The sequence below is a fragment of the Elephas maximus genome, chromosome 3 (assembly GCF_024166365.1).
Source record: "Elephas maximus indicus isolate mEleMax1 chromosome 3, mEleMax1 primary haplotype, whole genome shotgun sequence".
Classification (NCBI taxonomy): Eukaryota; Metazoa; Chordata; class Mammalia; order Proboscidea; family Elephantidae; genus Elephas; species Elephas maximus.
This window is the reverse complement of record NC_064821.1, coordinates 61,944,578-61,964,588: the sequence shown is the minus strand read 5'-3', so window position 1 is coordinate 61,964,588 and position 20,011 is coordinate 61,944,578. Positions and strand designations below refer to the sequence as shown.

General features: G+C 39.2%; 1 protein-coding gene across 3 annotated transcripts in view; it reads left to right on the top strand.

The window, feature by feature from the left end:
* Window positions 1-20,011, top strand: part of USP48 (ubiquitin specific peptidase 48) — a 111,165-nt gene that overhangs the window by 65,803 nt on the left and 25,351 nt on the right. For all 3 annotated transcript variants that reach the window (XM_049878190.1, XM_049878189.1, XM_049878191.1), the window contains exons 15-19: window positions 2,432-2,503; window positions 18,181-18,305; window positions 18,458-18,580; window positions 18,874-18,935; window positions 19,204-19,314. In XM_049878190.1, coding sequence (XP_049734147.1) covers window positions 2,432-2,503; window positions 18,181-18,305; window positions 18,458-18,580; window positions 18,874-18,935; window positions 19,204-19,314 — 493 coding nt within the window. The remainder of the gene's footprint in view (window positions 1-2,431; window positions 2,504-18,180; window positions 18,306-18,457; window positions 18,581-18,873; window positions 18,936-19,203; window positions 19,315-20,011) is intronic.

Below are 20,011 nucleotides of genomic sequence, written 5' to 3'. Positions count from 1 at the left end.
CTAATAAAAGGTTTGAGTGACCCTTCATATTTTAAGTAAAGGTGGATTCCAGAATAGAAAGTGTCTTTCGATGTGTTGGCCTATCTAAAAACATTTTTCATGTTGTTTCCAGAGTGTTGTAATATTTCTCTCCTCTTCCCCATTCAAAAATTGTGAAAGCTTCAGAGATGGGAGGGAGGAAAAAAGGGAGAGTTACTACTTACAGAGCACTGAGTTTCAGCGATGAAAAAATCACATTAAGGCTGTGTTTACACAGCGAATTAACGTACTTGCTGTCAGTAAGCTGTATACCTGTGAAAAGTTGTATTGGCAAAAATTGTGTGATAGATTATATTTACATTAACAATAAAAAGAGCAGCTGCTGAGGCTGCTTTTGTACCACCAAATACCCCACAGGATTTGGTTTCTTGGTTTGGAGGCGTAGGGTCATGGCTTCATGGGATATCCCAGTTAATTGGCCTAATATCATGTTTAGTGCCTCTGTTCTATCTCCTAGTTTGTTACAATAGTGCCTAGGGTCGTAAAAGCTTGCAAGTAACCATCTAGTTGGTCTCCATTTGCCTGGAGCAACAGAAGAAGGAGAGGAAGAAATGGAATGGGTGGCTAATTGCCTCCGTGAACCACCTGTATCCTTTGCCATGAGACCAGGAGAACTGGCTGGTACTCAGGTACCATACTAAACATTTTGATCAAAGATTTTATAGAAGAATCCTGATCAAAAGGGAGAAAATGGTAAACAGAATTTCAAATTCTCATGAACTCCACTCTTTCTGGTGCCACAGAGACTTGGTGAATTTCTAAAACTGTTGCCCTGAGATAATCTTTAAACCTTAAACCAGAAATCTCCCCTAAAATCTTCCTAAAACCAATCAATAGCTCAGCTTAACTAGTAAAGAATGTCTGTCTTGAGCATTATGCTTTTTTTAGAACTGTCTGTAGGGGATCAGATTGACAACAGTGACTTGAAAGATGAGATAGAAATCTTAAGAAGCAGTGAGTTTGTGTTAATGCGAGAGGAACAACTCAGAAAAGGAGGGTGAGGATGTTTGCACAACTTGAAGAATGTAATCAGTGCCACTGAGTTGTACATGTAGAAATTGTTAATTTGGTACATGTCCTGCTGTGTATATTCTCAACAACAATATAAAATATATTTAAAAAAAATTTTTAAGCTTGAAGCAGTACAGAATTATGCATAGTAGAACTTGACAGCCCTCCCACCGTATATAATCACTGTAAATAGGGGCTTTATAATGGAGCTCATAAGCGCACAATTGTACGTACATCTTTCCCTGTCGAGACATACAATTGTTTTTATTTAGTAGCCGCATTTTGTTGTGTGGATATATTATAATTTACTTGATCGATTCTTAGGTTTTTTATAGTCACTGTATAAGCACTGAATGTTTGCATACTTTTTAGGTTATTTCTAGAAGATAAAGTCCTAGAAATTTCTGAGCAGAGAATTATGCTCATGTATAATTGCTACCTGCTGACACATACTGGTACATGTTAGTAAATTTCCTCTAGAAAGTACGTTAGGATGATTGTTTCTGCATGCTTTTGTCAAAGTAAGGAGTACCTCAGTTATCAGTCTTTTCCAGTCAGATAAATGAAAAATGACTTAGCATTGTTGAGGCTTATGTTTTTCAAAATTATAATTGGAGTTGATCATCTTCATATATTTGAGAAGCTATTTGTGTGTATATGTGTGGGCAAAGTTATCTGGTCATGTCCATCTTTTGCTCATTTTTCTACTTGAGTTTTTTTTTAATGATTAATAAATATTCTTTGTCTATATTAAGCATATGAAAAATTTACTATGATGTATACTTAACCTGGAAAACCCATGGATGACTATTCTAATCTCCTGATACTTAAAAACTTCTTTATTGTTTTCTTGGTATATACACCTACATGTGGGCAATTCCACAGTGTAGACAAGTAGGAAAAGAAGTTATTGGGAGAGAAATGTTAATAAGAAAAGCAAAGTTCTTATTATATTTTGTTTGATGTTAAAGGTTATGTCCTTATTTCATTAGCCTCTAAAACTTTCTGTTCCATCCCTGAAAAAGTAGGTAGGAGGAAATGACATGGCACGACATGTAGATGATTAAGTTGGTTATGACACAGTATGCTGAATAACCTTAACTAGAGCTAATAGATAAGTCAATTTTTTTCGAATTGAAAAAAAGACATTTTCTTGCATAACCTAATTCTTTAAAAATCCATCGAGGTTTTTTTTTTTTTTTCCTTTTAAGTAAATGAAATCTAACACTTTCACAGAACTTTGCAGAAATCACTTGGGTCAAATTTTCAGAATGTTAAAGTTTTCTTTGTTCAGAAATCGTGCAGAGTAGTTATTTTTGTTACTCTGAATTTTAAATACAACAGCTAATGCAGTATTATCTGTATTTTTTTTTTCGATCAGATGAATCAAAGGAAGAAAGAAAAGAAGAGGAAGAGGAATTAAACTTTAATGAAGATATTCTGTGTCCACATGGTAAGCTAGATGTGTACATCCAACTTTTGAATAGCATAGGTATTTTGTTGAACCTTTCCCACCTTCTTTCGGAGACTAGGCCCACTGGGACAGTCATGGTGGATAACTGGTTTTCTAAACTGTCGTGCTTGTAATGTTTCTGTGTTCTTACCTTTTTCAGCTGTTAGTTTCTCCTGCCTGCTTTCATGCTAACGTCTCACAGTTTTTCTTCTTGCAACATGAACAACAATTTTTAATACAAAGTAGAATTTTCTGATTTTCTGAGGAAATCACCGAAGAAGGAGCTTTATGTCATCTTGTAACATTGAGGGCCTTTCTCAATTTGAGGGAAAGAATTTCAGTTATTCCCCATGACTGTGTCTTTCCAGTCTGAACATTTTGAGGACAGGCTTTGTATATTTCTTATCATTATTAAGGCTATTTATGGTTTAACTTCTTTTTGAATCTAATGTATTGAATACTTACTATGTACTAGGTACCCTAAACAATAAATACCAAATTCTTATTTAATCTTAATTAATTTACATATTTCTTACTTGGTTTTGGCTAGTGTTCACCGTAAGAAATTTTGCATGATAATCAGATAAGACAGTCATTATATATATGAATCATAATTTTTGAAGCAGTCTGAAAATCTGACCAGTATCTGCTTTTCATAGCTTTCTACTGCATATTTCTCCCCTTTTTAGTCTTTCCTGAGAAAAATTGGATCCAGAGAAGTTGGAATACCAGTTAATAGTAATATTTTAACCCACATGTCCATACTTTTGTGTCCTCTAGTGTATTGCTCATACTAGAATTCCTGTGGGTCCTAATAAATCCCTAATTTTAGTTCTCATTTAGTTGGTTCGTTATGAACCAGTGGATGATGTCTTACACTTAACCCTGTGCACACTAGCACTCTTTTTTTTTTTTAAATTGTGCTTTAGGTGAAAGTTTACAGCTCAAGTTAATTTCCCATTCAGAAATTTATACACATATTGTTTTGTGACATTCGTTGCAATACCCACAATGTCACAGTATGCTCGCATTTTCCACCCCAGGTTCCCTATGTCCATTCATCTAGTTCCTGTTCCTTTCCTGCCTTCTAGTCTTGCTTTTGAGTAGGAGATGCCCATTTGATCTCTGATATTTAATTGAATTAAGAAGCACATTCCTCACATGTGTTATTGTTTATTTTATAGGCTTGTTTAATCTTTGTCTGAAAAATGGGCTTTGTGATTTCAGTTCTGAGTTAGCAGAGTGTCCGGGGGCCATAGTCTCAGGGTTCCTCCAGTCTCTGACAGAGACTGTCAGACCAGTAAGTTTGGTCTTTTTTCATGAATTTGAATTCTGTTCTACATTTTTTACTCCTGTTTTGTCTGGGACTCTGTTGTGATCCCTGTAAGTGGTTGGTGGTGGTAGTCAGGCACCATGTAGTTCTGGGCACAGGCTGGTGGAGGCTCTGGTACATGTGATCCTTTAGCCCTTTTCGCTAATATTTTCATTGTATCTTTGGTTTTCTTCATTGTCCTTTGCTCCAGATGGGATAAGACCAATAGATAGATGTACTTTAGATGGCAGTTCGCGAGCTTTTAAGATCCTAGACGCTACTCACCAAAGTGGGATGTAGAACATTTTCTTTTTGAACTATGTTACACCAATCGACCTAAATGTCCTCTGAGACTATGGTCCCTAGCCTCCAGCCCCATTAACTCAGCCCTGAAAGTGTTTGGATGTGTCTAGGAAACTTGTATGCTTTTTTGCTTTGGTCAGGTTGTGCTGACTTCTATATTGTGTGTTGTGTTTCCCATCACCAAGTTGGCACTTGTCTACTATCTAGTTAGTGACTTCCTCTTCCCCTTCCTCCCCACGCTCGTAACCATCAAAAAAATTTTTTTTTTCTGTGTGTAAACCTTTTCTTGAGTTCTTTTAATAGTGGTCTCATACAATATTTGTCCTTTTGACTGACTGACTTCACTTAATAATGCCCTCCAGATTCATCCTTGTTGTGAGAAGTTTCACCCATTCATCATCGTTACTTATTGTTGCATAGTATTCCATTGTGTATCCTGTGATTTTTTTTATCCATTCATTTGTTGATGAGCATTTAGGTTGTTTCCATTTCTTGGCTATTGTGAATAGTGCCGCAGTGAACATGGCACACAAACGTCTGTTCGTGTGATGGCTCTAATTTCTCTAGGGCGTATTCCTAGGGGTGGGATTGCTGGAGTGTATAATATTTCTATTTTTAGCATTTTAAGGAAGTGCCGTATCATTTTCCAAAGTGATTGTACCATCTGACATTCCCACCAGCATACATAAAGAGTTCTTTCCAGTCTCCTTGCAACCTCTCCAACATTTGTTACTTTGTGTTTTTTGGATTAGTGCGAATATTGTCGGGTGAGATGGTATCTCATTGTAGTTTTGATTTGCATTTCTTTAATGGCTAATGGTCTCGAGCATCTCCTCTTATGTCTGTCAGCTGCCTGAGTTTCTTCTTTGGTAAAGTGTCTGTTCGTATCCTTTGCTCATTTTTGAGGTGTTGGAGTAATTTGTAGATTTTACAGATTAGACCCTTATTGAATATGTCGTAGCCAAAAATTTTTCCCAGTCTATAGGTTCTCTTGTTACTGTTTTGGAGGTCTTTTGATATGCATAAATGTTTAATTTTTAAGAGTTCCCAGTTGCCTAGTTTTTCTTCTGTTGTTTGAGCATTGTTAGTTATAGTTTGTATACTACTTATGCCATGTGTTAGGTCCTCTAGCATTGTCCCTATTTTTTCTTCCATGATCTTTATAGTTTTAGATTTTATATTTAGGTCTTCGATCCCTTCTGAGTTAGTTTTTGTGCATGGTTTGAGGTATGGGTCTTGTTTCATTTTTTTGCAAACAGATATCCAGTTATGCCAGCACCATTTGTTAAAGAGACTGTGTTTTCCCCATTTAACTGACTTTGGGCCTTTGTCAAATATGAGCTGCCATATGTGGATGGATTTATGTCTGGAGTCTGAATTCTGTTCCATTGGTCTATATATCTGTTGCTGTACCAGTACCAGGCTGTTTTGACTACTGTGGCAGTGTAGTATGTTCTGAAATCAGGTAGTATGAGGCCTCCGGCTTTGTTGTTGTTCTTCAGTAATGCTTTACTTATCTGGGGCCTCTTCCCTTTCCATGTGAAGTTGGTGATTTATTTCTCCATCTTGTCAAAGAATGCTGTTGGAATTTGGATCAGGATTGCATTGTATCTGTAGATTGCTTTGGGTAGAATTGACATTTTCACAACGTTGAGTCTTCCTGTCCTTGACCATGGTAATACGTCTCTCTTGGCTTTTTGCAGTAGTGTTTTGTAGTTTTCTTTGTTCAGGTCTCTTACATCCCTAGTTAGATTTATTCCTAAGTACTTTACCTTCCACAAAGTACTTAGGAATAAATCTTTTTTTTCCTCTACCACATGTCTGTCAGTTTATCATACTGTGGTGGCTTGTGTGTTGCAGTGATGCTGGAATCTTTGCCACCGGTTTTTCAAATACCTACAGGGTCACTCTTGGTGGACAGGCTTCAGGGGAACTTTCAAACTAAGACACTAGGGTAAAGCACCTGGTTGTCTACTTCTGAACAAATTGGCCAGTGAAAACCTTACAAATGAACAGTGGAACATTGTCTGATATAGTTCCGGAAAATGAGCACCTCAGGTTGGAAGGCACATAAAATACAATTGCAAAACAGCTGTATCCTCAAAGCAGAGTGGACCTTAATGAGTCAGATGGAGTCAAACTTTCAGGACCTTATTATTTGCTGATGTGGTACGACTCAAAATGAGAAGAAACAGCCGCAAACATCTTTTAGTAATCGGAACATGGAATGTATGAAGTATGAATCTAGGAAAATTGGAACTCGTCAAAAGTGAAATGGAACACATAAACATTGATATCCTAAGCATTACTGAGCTGAAATGGATTGGTATTGGCCATTTTGAATCAGACAGTCATGTGGTCTGTTATGCCAGGAAAGACTCATTGAAGAGGAGTGACCCAGCATTCACTGTCAGGAACATTTCAAGATCTATCCAGAAAAAAAGTGCTGTCACTGACAGGATAATATTCATATGCCTACAAAGAAGACCAGTTAATACAATTAATAATCAAATTTACACATCAGCCAGTGAGGCCAAAGATAAACAAATTGAAGATTTTTACCAACTTCTGCTGTCTGAAATCGATCAGACATGCAGTCAAGATGCATTGATAATTACTGGTGATTGGAATGCTAAAGTTGGGAACAAAGACGAAGGGTCAGTAGTTGGAAAATATGGCTTTGGTGATAGAAATGATGCATGGTAGAATCTTACAAGACCAATGACTTCTTCATTGCAAATACCTTTTTTCAACAGTGTAAATGGCAGTTATACACATGGACCTCGCCAAGTAGAATACACAGGAATCAAATCGGTATCATCCATCAGAACAAAGCCAGGGACCAACTGTGGAGCAGACCATCAATTGTGCATATGCAAATTCAAGTTGAAGCTGAAGAAGAAAATTAGATCAAGTCCACAAGAGCCAAAATAAAACCCTGAGTATATCACATCTGAATTTAGAGTCCATTTTAGGAATTGACACTAATGACTAAAGACCAGATGAGTTGTGGAATGACATCAGGGACATCATACATGAAGAAAGCAAGAGGTAATTAAAAAGACAGGAAGGAAAGCAAAATGGATGTCAGAAGAGACTCTGAAACGTGCTGTTGAACAGAGTAGCTAAATTGAATGGAAGAAATGATGAAGTAGAAGAGCTGAACAGAGGATTTCAAAGAGTGGTTCAAGAAGACAAAGTAAAGTATTATAATGTGCAGAGACCTGGAGATAGAAAACCAAAATGGTGTCACACGCTCAGCGTTTCTCAAACTGAAAGAACTGAAGAAAAAACTCAAGCCTCAAGTTGCAATTTTGAAGGATTCTATGGGCAGAAAATTGAACGACACAGGAAGCATCAAAAGGAGATGGAAGGAATACACAAAGTCACTGTACTAAAAAGAATTGGTCAACATTCATCCATGTCAAGAGAGAACGTATGATCAAGAACCGATGGTACTGGAGGAAGAAATCCAAGCTGCGCTGAAGCATTGGGGAAAAACAAGTCTCCAGAAACTGACAGAATACCAGTTGCGATTATTGCAGCAAATGGATGCAGCACTGGAAGTGCTCACTCCTTTATGTCAAGAAATTTGTAAGGCAGCTATCTGTCCAACCGACTGGAAGAGATTCATATTTGTGCCCTTCTAAAGAAAGGTGATTCAAAAGAATATGGAAATTATTGAATAATATCATTAATATCACATGCAAGAAAATTTTCCTGAAGATCAGTCAAAAGCATTTTCGGCAGTACATTGACAGGAACTGCCAGATATTCAAGCCAGATTTTGAAGAGGGCGTGGAAAATATCATTGCTGGTATCAGGTGAATCATGACTAAAAGGAGAGAATACCAGAAAGATGTTTACCTGTGTTTATTGACTATGCAAAGGCATCCAACTGGGTGGATAACAAATTATGGGTAACATTGTGAAGAATGAAAATTCCAAAACACTTAATTGTGCTCATGAGGAACCTGTACATAGACCAAGAGGCAGTCATTTAAACGGAGTAAGGGGATACTGCGTGGTTTAAAATCAGGAAAGGTGTGCATCATGATTTTATCCTTTCACTGTGCTTATTTAATCTGTATGCTGAGTGAGTAATCTGAGAAGCTGGACTGTATGAAGAAGAATGTTGTATCAGGATTGATGGAAGACTTCTTAACAACCTGTGGTATGCATATGACACAACTTTGCTTGTTGAAAGTGAAGAAGACTTAAAGCACTTACTGATGAAGATCAGAGACCACAGCCTTCAGTATGGATTACACCTCAACGTGAAGAAAACAAAAATCCTCACAACTGGATCAATAAACAACATCATGATAAATGGAGAAAATACTGAAGTTGTGGAGGACTTCATTTTAGTTGGATCCACAATCAACACCCATGGAAATAGCAGGCAAAAAATCAAATGACATACTGCTTTGGGCATATCTGTTGCACAAGACCTCTTGAAAGTTTTAAAAAGCAAAGATGTCACTTTGAGGACTAAGGAGCTCCTGACTCAAGCCCCCGTATTTTTTTTTTTTTTTTTAGTACTTTTTTTTTGTGTGTGTGCTTTAAGTGAAAGTTTACAAATCAAGCCAGTCTCTCATACAAAAATTTATATACACCATACTCTCCCCAATGAGACAGCATACTCCTTCTCCGCACTCTGTTTTTGTGTCCATTTGATCAGCTTCTGACCCCCTCTGCCCTCCAGACAGGAGCTGCCCGCATAGTCTCATGTGTCTACTTGATCCGAGAAGCTCACTCCTCACCATTCGCATTTTCTATCCTATAGTCCAGTCTAATCCCTGTCTGAAGAGTTGGCTTTGGGAATGGTTCCCGTCTTGGGCTAACAGAAGGTCCTTCTAGTCTCAGTCAGACCATTAAGTCTGGTCTTTTTACAAGAATTTGAGGTCTGCATCCCACTTCTCTCTGGCTCCCTCAGGAGTTCTCTGTTGTGTTCCTGTCAGGGGGGCCATCGGTTGTAGCCAGACACCATCTAATTCTCCAGGTCTCAGGCTGATGTAGTCCCTGGTTTATATGGCCGTTTCTGTCCCTTGTGCTCATGATTACCTTGTGTCTTTGGTGTTCTTCACTCTCCTTTGCTCCATGTGGGTTGAGACCAGTTGATGCGTGTTAGATGGCCACTTGCTAGTGTGTAAACCCCGGATGTCACTCTCCAAAGTGGGATGCAGAATGTTTTCTTAATAGATTCTGTTATGCCAGTTGACCTAGATGTCCCCTGAAATCATGGTCCCCAAACCCCAGTCCCTGCCACACTGGCCTTCAAAGCTTTCGGTTTGTTCAGGAAACTTCTTTGCTTTTGGTTTAGTCCAGTTGTGCTGACCATTCCTGTATTGTGTGTTGTCTTTCCCTTCACCTAAAATAGTTCTTACCTACTATCTAATTAGTGAATACCCCTCTCCCACCCACCTTCCCTCCCCCCTCTCGTAACCGTCAAAGAATATTCTCTGTTTAAACTGTTTCTCGAGTTCTTATATAGTGGTCTTACACAATATTTGCCCTTTTGCAGCTGTCTAATTACACTCAGCATAATGCCTTCCAGATTCCTCCATGTTATGAAATGTTTCACAGATTCCTCACTGTTCTTTATCAATGCATAGCATTCCATTATGTGAATATATCATAATTTATTTATCCATTCATCTGTAGATGGTCACCTGGGTTGCATCCATCTTTTTGCTATTGTAAACAGTGCTGCAGTGAACATGGGTGTGCATATATCTGTTCGTGTAAAGGCTATTATTTCTCTAGGATATATTCCAAGGAGTGGGATTGCTGGATCGTATGGTAGTTCTATTTCTAGCTTTTTAAGGAAGTCCCAAATCGCTTTCCAAGGTCCTGCTTCTTTATGTGATTTGATATTGACTATTGTGTCCGAGGCATCAATGAGTTATTATATTCATTTATTTATTGTGTTGTTTTTTACTGTGTCCTGAATTTTAGTTTTGATATGTCCAAGTAGTGTGTGTGTAACTTTGATCTTTAATGTGTCCTTTTTGAAGCTTTCACCTCTTGTCTCCAGGTGATTGGAACAACTACTAGATGTGTGAGCGCTGGGAGTCTGTTCACTATTGTGGGGCTGCTGAAGACGAAGGAGGTGATAAATCTGCCCTGCCGGTCACCTGGCCATGGGTGCAGGGTATTGCATGTGTGCTGTGCTGCTTATCAGTTGGTCAGGGCGCAGGCGCCCAGGTTGTTGGTCACTAGGCGTGTGGTACAGAGACTCTCACCTACAGTCCTGGGCGAGCAGGGCTGCGAGGGGATGTCTGGAGCAGGCACAGGTATCTGGTTGCAGTGGGGGGCAAGGAAGGAGGCTATCCGCTGCCCCATTTGCCTGGATGGAGGGCATGCCCCCATCCACTAGAGCACAAGGGGGTGGGTAGTGCAGCTGGTCCTTGGTGCTGGGTCCCATTGGCTGGAGAGGTTGGTGGACTCCACTGGTTCTCAGGCCCTGGATATGGGTTGATGAGGCCCCTTTTCAGGGGGTGGAGCAGTGTTGAATGCTACAAATCTTTAGGTCCCCTTGGCTGCTGCAGGTAGAAATGGGCTTCAGCTGGTAGCCCTGCCTGTTTTGTTCCTAATGAGGGCAGCAGTGTTGGGTTAGTCAACAAGGCACTGGTGTGGGTGATTGGTGGGCATGAAGGGTGCTGCAAGCCCATGAACCCCCTATGCCAGTTGCTGGGTGAAGGGGAGTTTGCCTCCAGATGGATTAGGGAGTGTGGTGGTGTTGAATGCCTGCGGACTGGTGTTGGAGTGTGGAGGGGGTTGGATGACGAGAAGGGAGTGCTCCTTGGCTGTGGAGCCCTGGTGGGGGAAGGGGTATGGTGTGCGTGGTGGGTGGTGGGTTTGGAACTCGCGCTTAGCTTTCGCAGGTCTGGTGTCGCTCCTCCTTGTTGACGGAGGTGTGTGGAGAGTCGGTGCTGCTTAGCTTCACTAGATGGAGCAGGTTTCGGTTTGGGATGCTGTTGTTTGCTTCAGTATGTCTGCGCAGTACAAGTTCACCTAGCAGGGTGCTGGCAATCTGCTGATCTGGTAACTCCCCATTTCTGCTGTTTTTCAGTTGTCTTTCCATCTACCTGTCACTCAGTCCGATTCTTCAGCTTTGTCTTTGGTGCTTAGGGTTCCTAGATTGTCATAGATATCCAGTTCAGTTTTCTTTTCTTTCAGGTCTTTGTTGAGAGGGACAACATGGAGCATCTGACTGTTCTGCCATCTTGGCCCTGACTCCCACACTTGCACATTCATAGCATGGTTCCTTCATGACACCAGTAATAATAGTCGTCACTTGTATTGCTTGTATTCTTTTTGGACATTACCTCACTGCGCCGTAGCATTTAAGATGAGTGGCATTCTGATTTTACAGGCCACACAACTAGGAAGACGTCATCTCAGGATGTGGACTCAGTTTTGTGTGCAGCCCAAGCCCATCTCTTCTTCCCATTGCATCACCCTTACCTCCCAGTTTGTCTCTCCCTACGCTATTGTGAAAGAAGATGAGACCTCTTAAGTGGTGGACAGCAGGAGTAAATAAAGGGGAAAAGGAGGAGAACAAATAGCCAAATGTAGGTTAGTTTCTCTAACGATGCTTTAATACCAGCTTTTATTTTACCTTCACAGCACAGATGTGTGCGTATGATAAGTGCCTCTAGTTTGAGAATTGAGGAGTCAACAGCAAAATACTCAGTTTCTTGCTTGTTGCTGCCAGTCTGGAAGAAGTTGGTGTGCCAGAACTCAGATTGTCATCTTACCCCTTATTAGCTCATTGCCTTTTGCTCTGCATTCTCACCTCTTGTCTTCTCTTGTCATTTCAGTGAAGACAGTTTTGACCAGAAGTCGTGACAGAGTTGATATAATTTCAGGGTTCATTCTGCTCTCCTCAGCCTCAAAAAACTATACACAATCACTATGTTTTTTTGACTTTTAGTTTGATCTGCAACTCAGTGGCTTTTTGTGTGTGTGCTTTAGGTGAAAGTTTATAGAGAAAATTAGTTTCTCATTCAAAAATTTATGCACCATTTGTTTCATGACATTAGTTGTAATCCCTGCAACATGTCAGAACTCCTCCGCTTTCTACCCAGGTTCCTCGTTTCCATTTGTCCAGTTTTCTTGTCCCTTCCTGCCTCCTCGTCTTTGCTTTTGGGCAGATGTTACCCATTTGGTCTCATATACTTGATTGATCTAAGAAGTACGTTCCTCACATGTGTTACTGTTTGTTTTACAAACCTACTACCGTCAAGTCAATTCTGATTAATAGCAACCCCATAGGGTTTTCAAGGCTGTAAATCTCTGTGGAAGCCAACTGCCACATCTTTCTCCCATGGAGCTGCTGGTGCTTTCATACTGCTGACGTTTTGGGTAGCAGTCCATCATTTTGACCACTGCTCCACCAGGGCAGTTTTATAGGCTTGTCTAATCTTTGGCTGAAAGGTGAACTTCAGGAGTAGCTTCAGTTCTGAGTTAGAATGGTGTCCAAGGGTCATAGTCTCAGGGGTTCCTCTAGTGTCTGTCAGACCAGTAAGTCTGGTCTTTTTTTGTAAATTTTAATTTTGTGCTACGTTTTTCTCCTGCTCTGTCCAGGACCCTCGAGTGTGATCTCTGTCAGTGGTTGGTGGTGGTAGCCAGACAATATCTTGTTCTTCTGGTCTCAGGCTGGTTTAGGGTGTGGTTCATGTGGTCCATTAGTCCTTTGAACTAATATCTTCCTTGTGTCTTTGGTTTTCTTCATTCTCCTTTGCTCTGGATAGAATGGGACCAGTAGATGTACCTTAGATGGCTGTTCGCAAGCCTTTAAGACCCCAGAAAGTACTCACCATGGTAGGAAATAAAACATTTTCTTTATGAACTATTTTATGCCAGTTGACCTAGATGTCCCCCAAGACCATGGTCCAGTGCCCTCAGCCCCAATAACTGGGTCCTTCAAGGTATTTGGAATGTGTCTAGGAAGTTTCTTTGACTGTGCCCCCTTTGTGTGCTATTATATATGTGAATATACATACGAACATGTATGTTCAAATGTCCACACCCTAGTATGTAGGTGGGCATACTCCTATATGCCCTCTTTCCCCTATTCAGCGTATGTATGTGACTGTGTATCTGCTTGTAAGTTATTATTTGTTTTTACTGTTTTTGTAGGGTTGAATATGCTCTAATATTTATTGTGGTTGCCTTGCCCCCCACCCCCGTGTTCCCGTTTTCCTTTACCTTGGTCAAGTTGCGCTGACTTCCCCTGTATAGTGTTTTGTCTTTCTCTTTACTAAAGTTAACACTTCTCTACTATCTAGTTAGTGATTTCCTCTCCCTTCTCATAACCTTCAAAAATCGTTTCTTTTTGTGTGTAAACCTTTTCTTGAGTTTTTGTTATAGTGGTCTCATATAGTATTTGTCCTTTTGTGATTGACTTATTTCACTCAGCTTAATGCCCTACAGATTCATCCATGTTGTGAGATGTTTCACGGATTCATTGTTGTTCTTTATCGTTGCATAGTATTTCGTTGTATGCAGTATAATTTATCCATATGTTGATAGGCATTTTAGGTTTTTTCCATCTTTTTGCTGTTGTGAATAATGCTGCAGTGAACATGGGCGTGCACATGTCTATTCATGTGACGGCTCTTATTCCTCTAGGATATATTCCTGTGAGTGGGATTGCTGGATCAAACAATATTTCTATTTCTAGCTTTTTAAGAAAGTGCCATATTGTTTTCCATAGCAGTTGTCCATTTTACATTGCCACCAGCAGTGTATGAGAGTTCCAGCCTCCTTACAACCTCGCCAGCATTTACTGTTTTCTGAATTTTTAGTCAGTTTCATTCTTAAAGGGGAGAGATGGTATCTCATTGTGGTTTTGATTTATACCTCATCTTCCTAATGGCTGATGATCACGAGCATCTTTTCTTGTATTGGCTGGCCACTTGAATGTCCTCTTTGGTGAAATGTCTGTTCATGTCCATCACCCATTTTTTGATTGGGTTGTTTGTCCTTTTATTGTTGAGTTACTGAAGTTTTCTGTGTATTTTAAGAGATTAAACTGTCATCAGTTAAATCATTGTCAAAGATTTTTTTCCCCATCTGTAGGTTCTGTTTTTACTCTCTTGGAAAAGTTTTTTGGTGAGCATAAAAGTGTTTAATTTTTAGTAGATCCCAGTTATCTTCTGGAGTTTGTGCAGTTTTAGTTGGGCTTCATATTCTATTTATGCCATAAATTAGGGCCCCTAGCATTGTCTCTCTGTTTTCTTTGACAAACTTTAAAGTTTTAGGTTTTATGTTTAGGTCTTTGATCCATTTTAGTTAGTTTTTGTGTATGGGGTGAGGTATGGATCCTATTTCATTTTTCTGCAAATACATATTCAGTTTTGCCAGCATCATTTGTTGAAGAGACTATTTCTTCCACATTTAATGGACTTCTACCCCCTGTCAAAGATCGGGTATCCATAGGTGGATAGATGGTTTCTGAGCTCTCAGTTGTGTTCCATTGTTCTATATGTCTATTGTGCATACCGGTATTAGGCTGTTTTGACTATTACAGCTGTGTAGGAGGTTCTCAGATTGGGTAGTGTGAATCCTGCAACTTTGTTCTTCTTTTTCAATAATGTTTTTACTTATTTGGGTTCTCTTTCCATATAAAGTGGGTGATTAGTTTTTCCATCTCATTAAAGAATGTTGATGGAATCTGGATTGGAATTGCATTATATCTATAGTTTGCTTTGGGTAGTGTTGACATTTTCACAATGTTAAGTCTATGATCATGGTGTGTTTTTCCATTTATGACGATCTCTTTTGGTTTCTTGCAGTAATGTTTGGTAGTTTTATTTGTATAAGTTTTTTACATTCCTAGTCAGGTTTATTCATAAGTATTTTATCTTTTGGGGGGCTATTGTAAATGGTATTGTTTTCCTGATTTTCTCTTTGAAGTTCTCTTTGTTAGTGTAGAGAAATCCAACTGATTTTTGTATGTTGATCTTGTATCCTGCCAGGTTGCTGAATCCTTCTGTTAGTTCCAGTAGCTTGTGGGTTCTCTGGGATTTTCTGTGTTTAGGATTATATCTGTGAATAGGGAGTTTTACTTCTTCCTTACCACTTTGGATGTCCTTTACTTCCCTTTCTTGTCTTGTTACTCTAGCTAGGACTTCCAGTACAATGTTGAATAGGAGTGGTGATGTGATAAAGGGCATCCTTGCCTGATTCCCATTCTTCAGGGGAGTGCTTTCAGTCTCTCTACGTTGAAAATGTTGGCTGTTGGTACAACTCAGTGGCATTTTGATGTTGTACTTTGTTATCTGGTGTTTTAAAAAGGATAGTTCTCTACATTTGTTGTTTTTATGTACATCGTTTGTGTCAGCAGTGTCAGGTTTTCCAGGGTCAGGATATCTGACCTCAGAAACCCATTTTGCTCATTAAGTTTATATTAAAATCTGCTTCTAGAGATGTGTTGATGGTGTTGGTAGAAGTTGTTATTAGGTGTCATCAAGTTGGCTTTGACTCATGGCGACCTTATGCATAACAGAACAGAACTTTGCCTGGTTCTTTGCCATTTTCATGATAAAGTGAAACCTATGAGAGCTGGAATTGGATGGGACTGCTTTGTTTTTCCAGGTTTCGCAAGTTTTCTGCTTTGACAGGGTGCAGTCTTAACCAATTTCCTGCCACTCTCAATTATGGAAAATATTTGCATTTTCCTTTAATGACAGGAGCTCTGGTGGCGCAGTGGTTAAGAGCTATGGCTGCTAATCAAACAGTTGACAGTTTGAATCTACCAGCCGCTCCTTGGAAACCCTGTGGGGCAGCTCTGCTCTGTCCTATAGTGTCACTGTGAGTTGGGACCAACTTGATGACACCTAACAACAACAAAGTAAAAGTACCACACATAATCAAAACAAGAATTGATACATCGATAGTCTCTATGGAATCTTCTACAAACTTATATATTAAATAATATTACTGTGTTATTGTTTCCTTTATTCTCTGGTCCTTTTCTGAGTAAGATGGGGTCATACCAAACATAGGGAGAATACTTTTTTTTTTTTTTTAAAAAAAAAAGGAAACCTCTTTAAAATTATTAAGTGCCTTCCAGTTCTTTTTAAATCAGGTCATGGAGATCTACCTTAATCTTTTTTATGGTTGCATTGTATTTCACCATAAGGATATACTAAATTAGGGCTTGATAATCCACTTAACCTTTTTTAAAAATTAATTCCCTAACTGTGTCTTGGAATAGGCATATTAGAGTAAGTTTTCATAGCCTCAGGAAATTTAAGTTAACGTTCTACTCAAAAAGAAAGTTTTTACATTGTGACCTATTTTCTCTAGTGATAAGTTTACTAAAGCAAGTCTTTCTTAGTGTTATTCAAAGCTCAATAAGAGGTGAGGATTGAAAGATAAGAAGGTGCATTTTGAGGTATTAGAAATGATGTATTTTGGATGAAATGGACCTGAGTTCACATCCCAACTTTGTTATTCACCAGCTGTGGTTATCCTGGGCATATTATTTAATCTGTCTGAGTCTCAGTTAAGGAGCCCTGTTGGCACAATGGTTAAAATGTTTAGCTGCTAACCGAAAGGTTGGCGGTGTGATCTCCCCATTCGCTCCACAGGAGAAAGATATGACAGTCTGCTTCTGTAATGATTATAGCTTTGGAATACCCTATGGGGGAGTTCTACTCTGTCCTGTAGAGTTGCTGTGAGTTGGAATCAACTCGACAGCAGTAGGTTTGGGTAACTTACTATGTAAAACACATAAAGCAAAGAATGATACTATATTAGAAAGCCCCTGGCTTTATTACTTGTATTAAATCTGCAGATATCTTGCACATGGAGGCAAAAATAAATGTGTGGCTTCAGAAACTTAAGGTTAGTTTTCAAGGTAATGACCCTTATAATTAATTAGATAAGTGCAGTTTACTAATCTATCATTTGGGAATTACTGAAGCAGTAGAAAATATAACCACAAATGAAGGTAGGAGTAGAGTGGGGAGAAAGGTCCTGTAGAGCTCGGTATAGATTTGTAAACTGAGGAGGGGCTGCTGAGATTGTGGATTGCCTTGATCTGTATGTTTCTGTAATCTTCTGAAAAGAGAAGATAGTGGTGATTAGTATTATTCTCGTTCCCTTCTGCAATTTTGGAAGATCCAAGAGGGTTGGGGTGATGGCAGTAGTAATAGCAAACAAACTGGAACTTGTCTAGAGCTGGTTTTTAGATTGAACAGTAGATTGCTGTGTTACTTAACTTTAATTAGAGAATGGACCTGTGAGGGTTGGATACCACCTTAAAAATACAATTCCAACTCAGAATAATTTTTGTAAAGCAGCACACTCACATGGGAAAAAAGTTTGCAGGAAATTGGGGCACTTGAGTAGTGTGGGAGTAGGTGAAGTCTTGTTAGACTAATAACTCCTGCTTGAGACATAGGTCCCAGCATCCCTGGAAGCCCCTTCTTACTGCTGCCTTCACTGGGACGAAAAAAGACAGAAAATGCGTGGTTCTAGCCTCACAAAAAGGAACCCTGGCGACGCAATGGTTAAATGCTCAGCTGCAAGGTCAGCGATTCGAACCCACCTGTGGCTCCGTGGGAGAACAGATGTGGAGATCTGGTCCCCAGAAGTTCACAGCCTAGGAAAACCTACGAGGCAGTTCTCCTTTTGTCATATAGGGTCGCTATGAATTGGAATTGACTCAGTGGCACACACCAATAGCAACAGCCTCACACATTTGTTGTCACCTCCTGATTTTTCAACCAAAGACCCAGATTAAGGACACAAAATTGGGGTGAATGGCTAGCTCCTTAAGAATCAGATGAAATTAAAAATTTTGAGATTTTTGAAAGTAAGGGAGGGTATTATAGAAATATAGTTAGTAATTGCCATCGATTTCATTCTGACTCCTGGCGACCCCATAACACTTTCGTAAAGAAAGAAAAGGGTACCTATTAATTTTACTTAAGTTTAAGAAATGGGAGGTAGACTTTGGGGCTATATGTTGACCCCCCCAAATGAGTATATAATATGTGTATATACATACGTATATCTATGTTTTTTTTTCTTCCCAACTCAGGGGAGTTATGCATATCAGAAAATGAAAGAAGGCTTGTTTCTAAAGAGGCTTGGAGCAAACTGCAGCAGTACTTTCCAAAGGCTCCTGAGTTTCCAAGTTACAAAGAATGCTGTTCACAGTGCAAGGTACTGAACTACTGACATCTGTGGAAAGAGCACACCACCCCCTGGATTGACTTCCCAGGAGTATTAACATTGTACTTTTAACGGGGGTGTGGGGAGGAGGCGAGTCATGTGCTGTCAGCAGGAGATGCTGGATCTGCCTCATTCTCTTTCAGATTTTAGAACGAGAAGGAGAAGAAAATGAAGCCTTACATAAGATGATTGCTAACGAGCAAAAGACTTCTCTCCCGAATTTGTTCCAGGACAAAAACAGACCTTGTCTCAGTAACTGGCCAGAGGTATAATGATTCTCACAAAGGAAAGAATCCATCTTACCTTTTGAAGACCCTTGCCAAAGTCCTGGCGAGCTATATCAGAACCACCCAGGGCTCCTTTAACTCTCAATTGTTTAGTTATCTGATTAGGAGGATTTACTCTACGTTGCCATTTCTTGGTATATAGCTAAATTTCCCTTTTGTTTATAAAACTTGAAAAAGGAAAACCACAGTATGTGACAAGCATTTGCCATAAGGAATTTATGTCAAGAATGTGGTGAATTAATGGATATCTTCATGTGATTTTCATGTTCTAGGATACGGATGTCCTCTACATTGTGTCACAGTTCTTTGTAGAAGAATGGCGGAAATTTGTTAGGTAGAAACTAAACATTTTCTGTTTTCTTTTTTGTTGATGTTGGCTGTCATCTTGATAAAAAATGATGGATTCTGTTATTGGTACCCTTCATAATTACTTTTACTAGTAGACACTGAAAACCGTCTTTACTGTTAAGTTAAATAATTCTAAAATCAATTACTAATAATATCCTTTTAAATATATCTCTAGTTTTAAAATAATTATCTTTAAAAATACTCTGTTCGTACAATGATGAGGTATAACTCTCTTCCTTGTCTCATTTGTATAGAAAGCCTACAAGATGCAGTCCTGTGTCATCGATTGGAAACAGCGCTCTTCTCTGTCCTCACGGGGGGCTCATGTTTACATTTGCTTCCATGACCAAAGAAGATTCTAAACTGTGAGTTTCCTCTCTTCATGTGATTTTTCTATTTCTAGTGATTCATAAAGTGTGTTTAGGAAATTTCTCATCTGACCGTAACAGTCTATTTTAAGAATCTAGTCCTTTGCTGAATTGTGGGTTTTATTTTTTCCTTTTATGTGTTATATTAGAGTGAGCAGTTGTCTTTTAAAAAAAGAGACTGCTTCTCCATAAAAGGCAAGAGGCCACCCAGGGCTACCTTGCTCTTTATGCTGCTTCTTGCCGCTCCTGCTAATGCAGCTCTGCCTTCTCTTTCAGTAACTAGTACAGTGTCTCTAAGTGGAACTCTTTACCAGAATCACATAACCCACAGTGTCTCAGCTATGGTTCTATTTCTCTGCAGCTGCCAGGCTTCAGAAAATGAAGAGGAAGTGGCTCAGAGCAAAGCCACTGATCTGGTCACCTGGAATTCTAGGGCCTTAAAATAAAAAATTGGTTCCACTTCCAGAAGAGCTCATCTGTAAAATTCGCTCCTGATGTTCCTATTTTATCTTTTAAAATAACTTTTAAATAACTGTGTAAAAGAAGATGGAATGCCTCTGACATTGCCAGTAAACCATAAAAAGAAAATTGAAGCAAATAAATAAAAATTCCTTTGAGATTAAGCTAGAGTTAGGGAGTTTATTATTCATATATCTGTACTTTAACGTTCTTTAAGGGAACTTAGCATTAATAC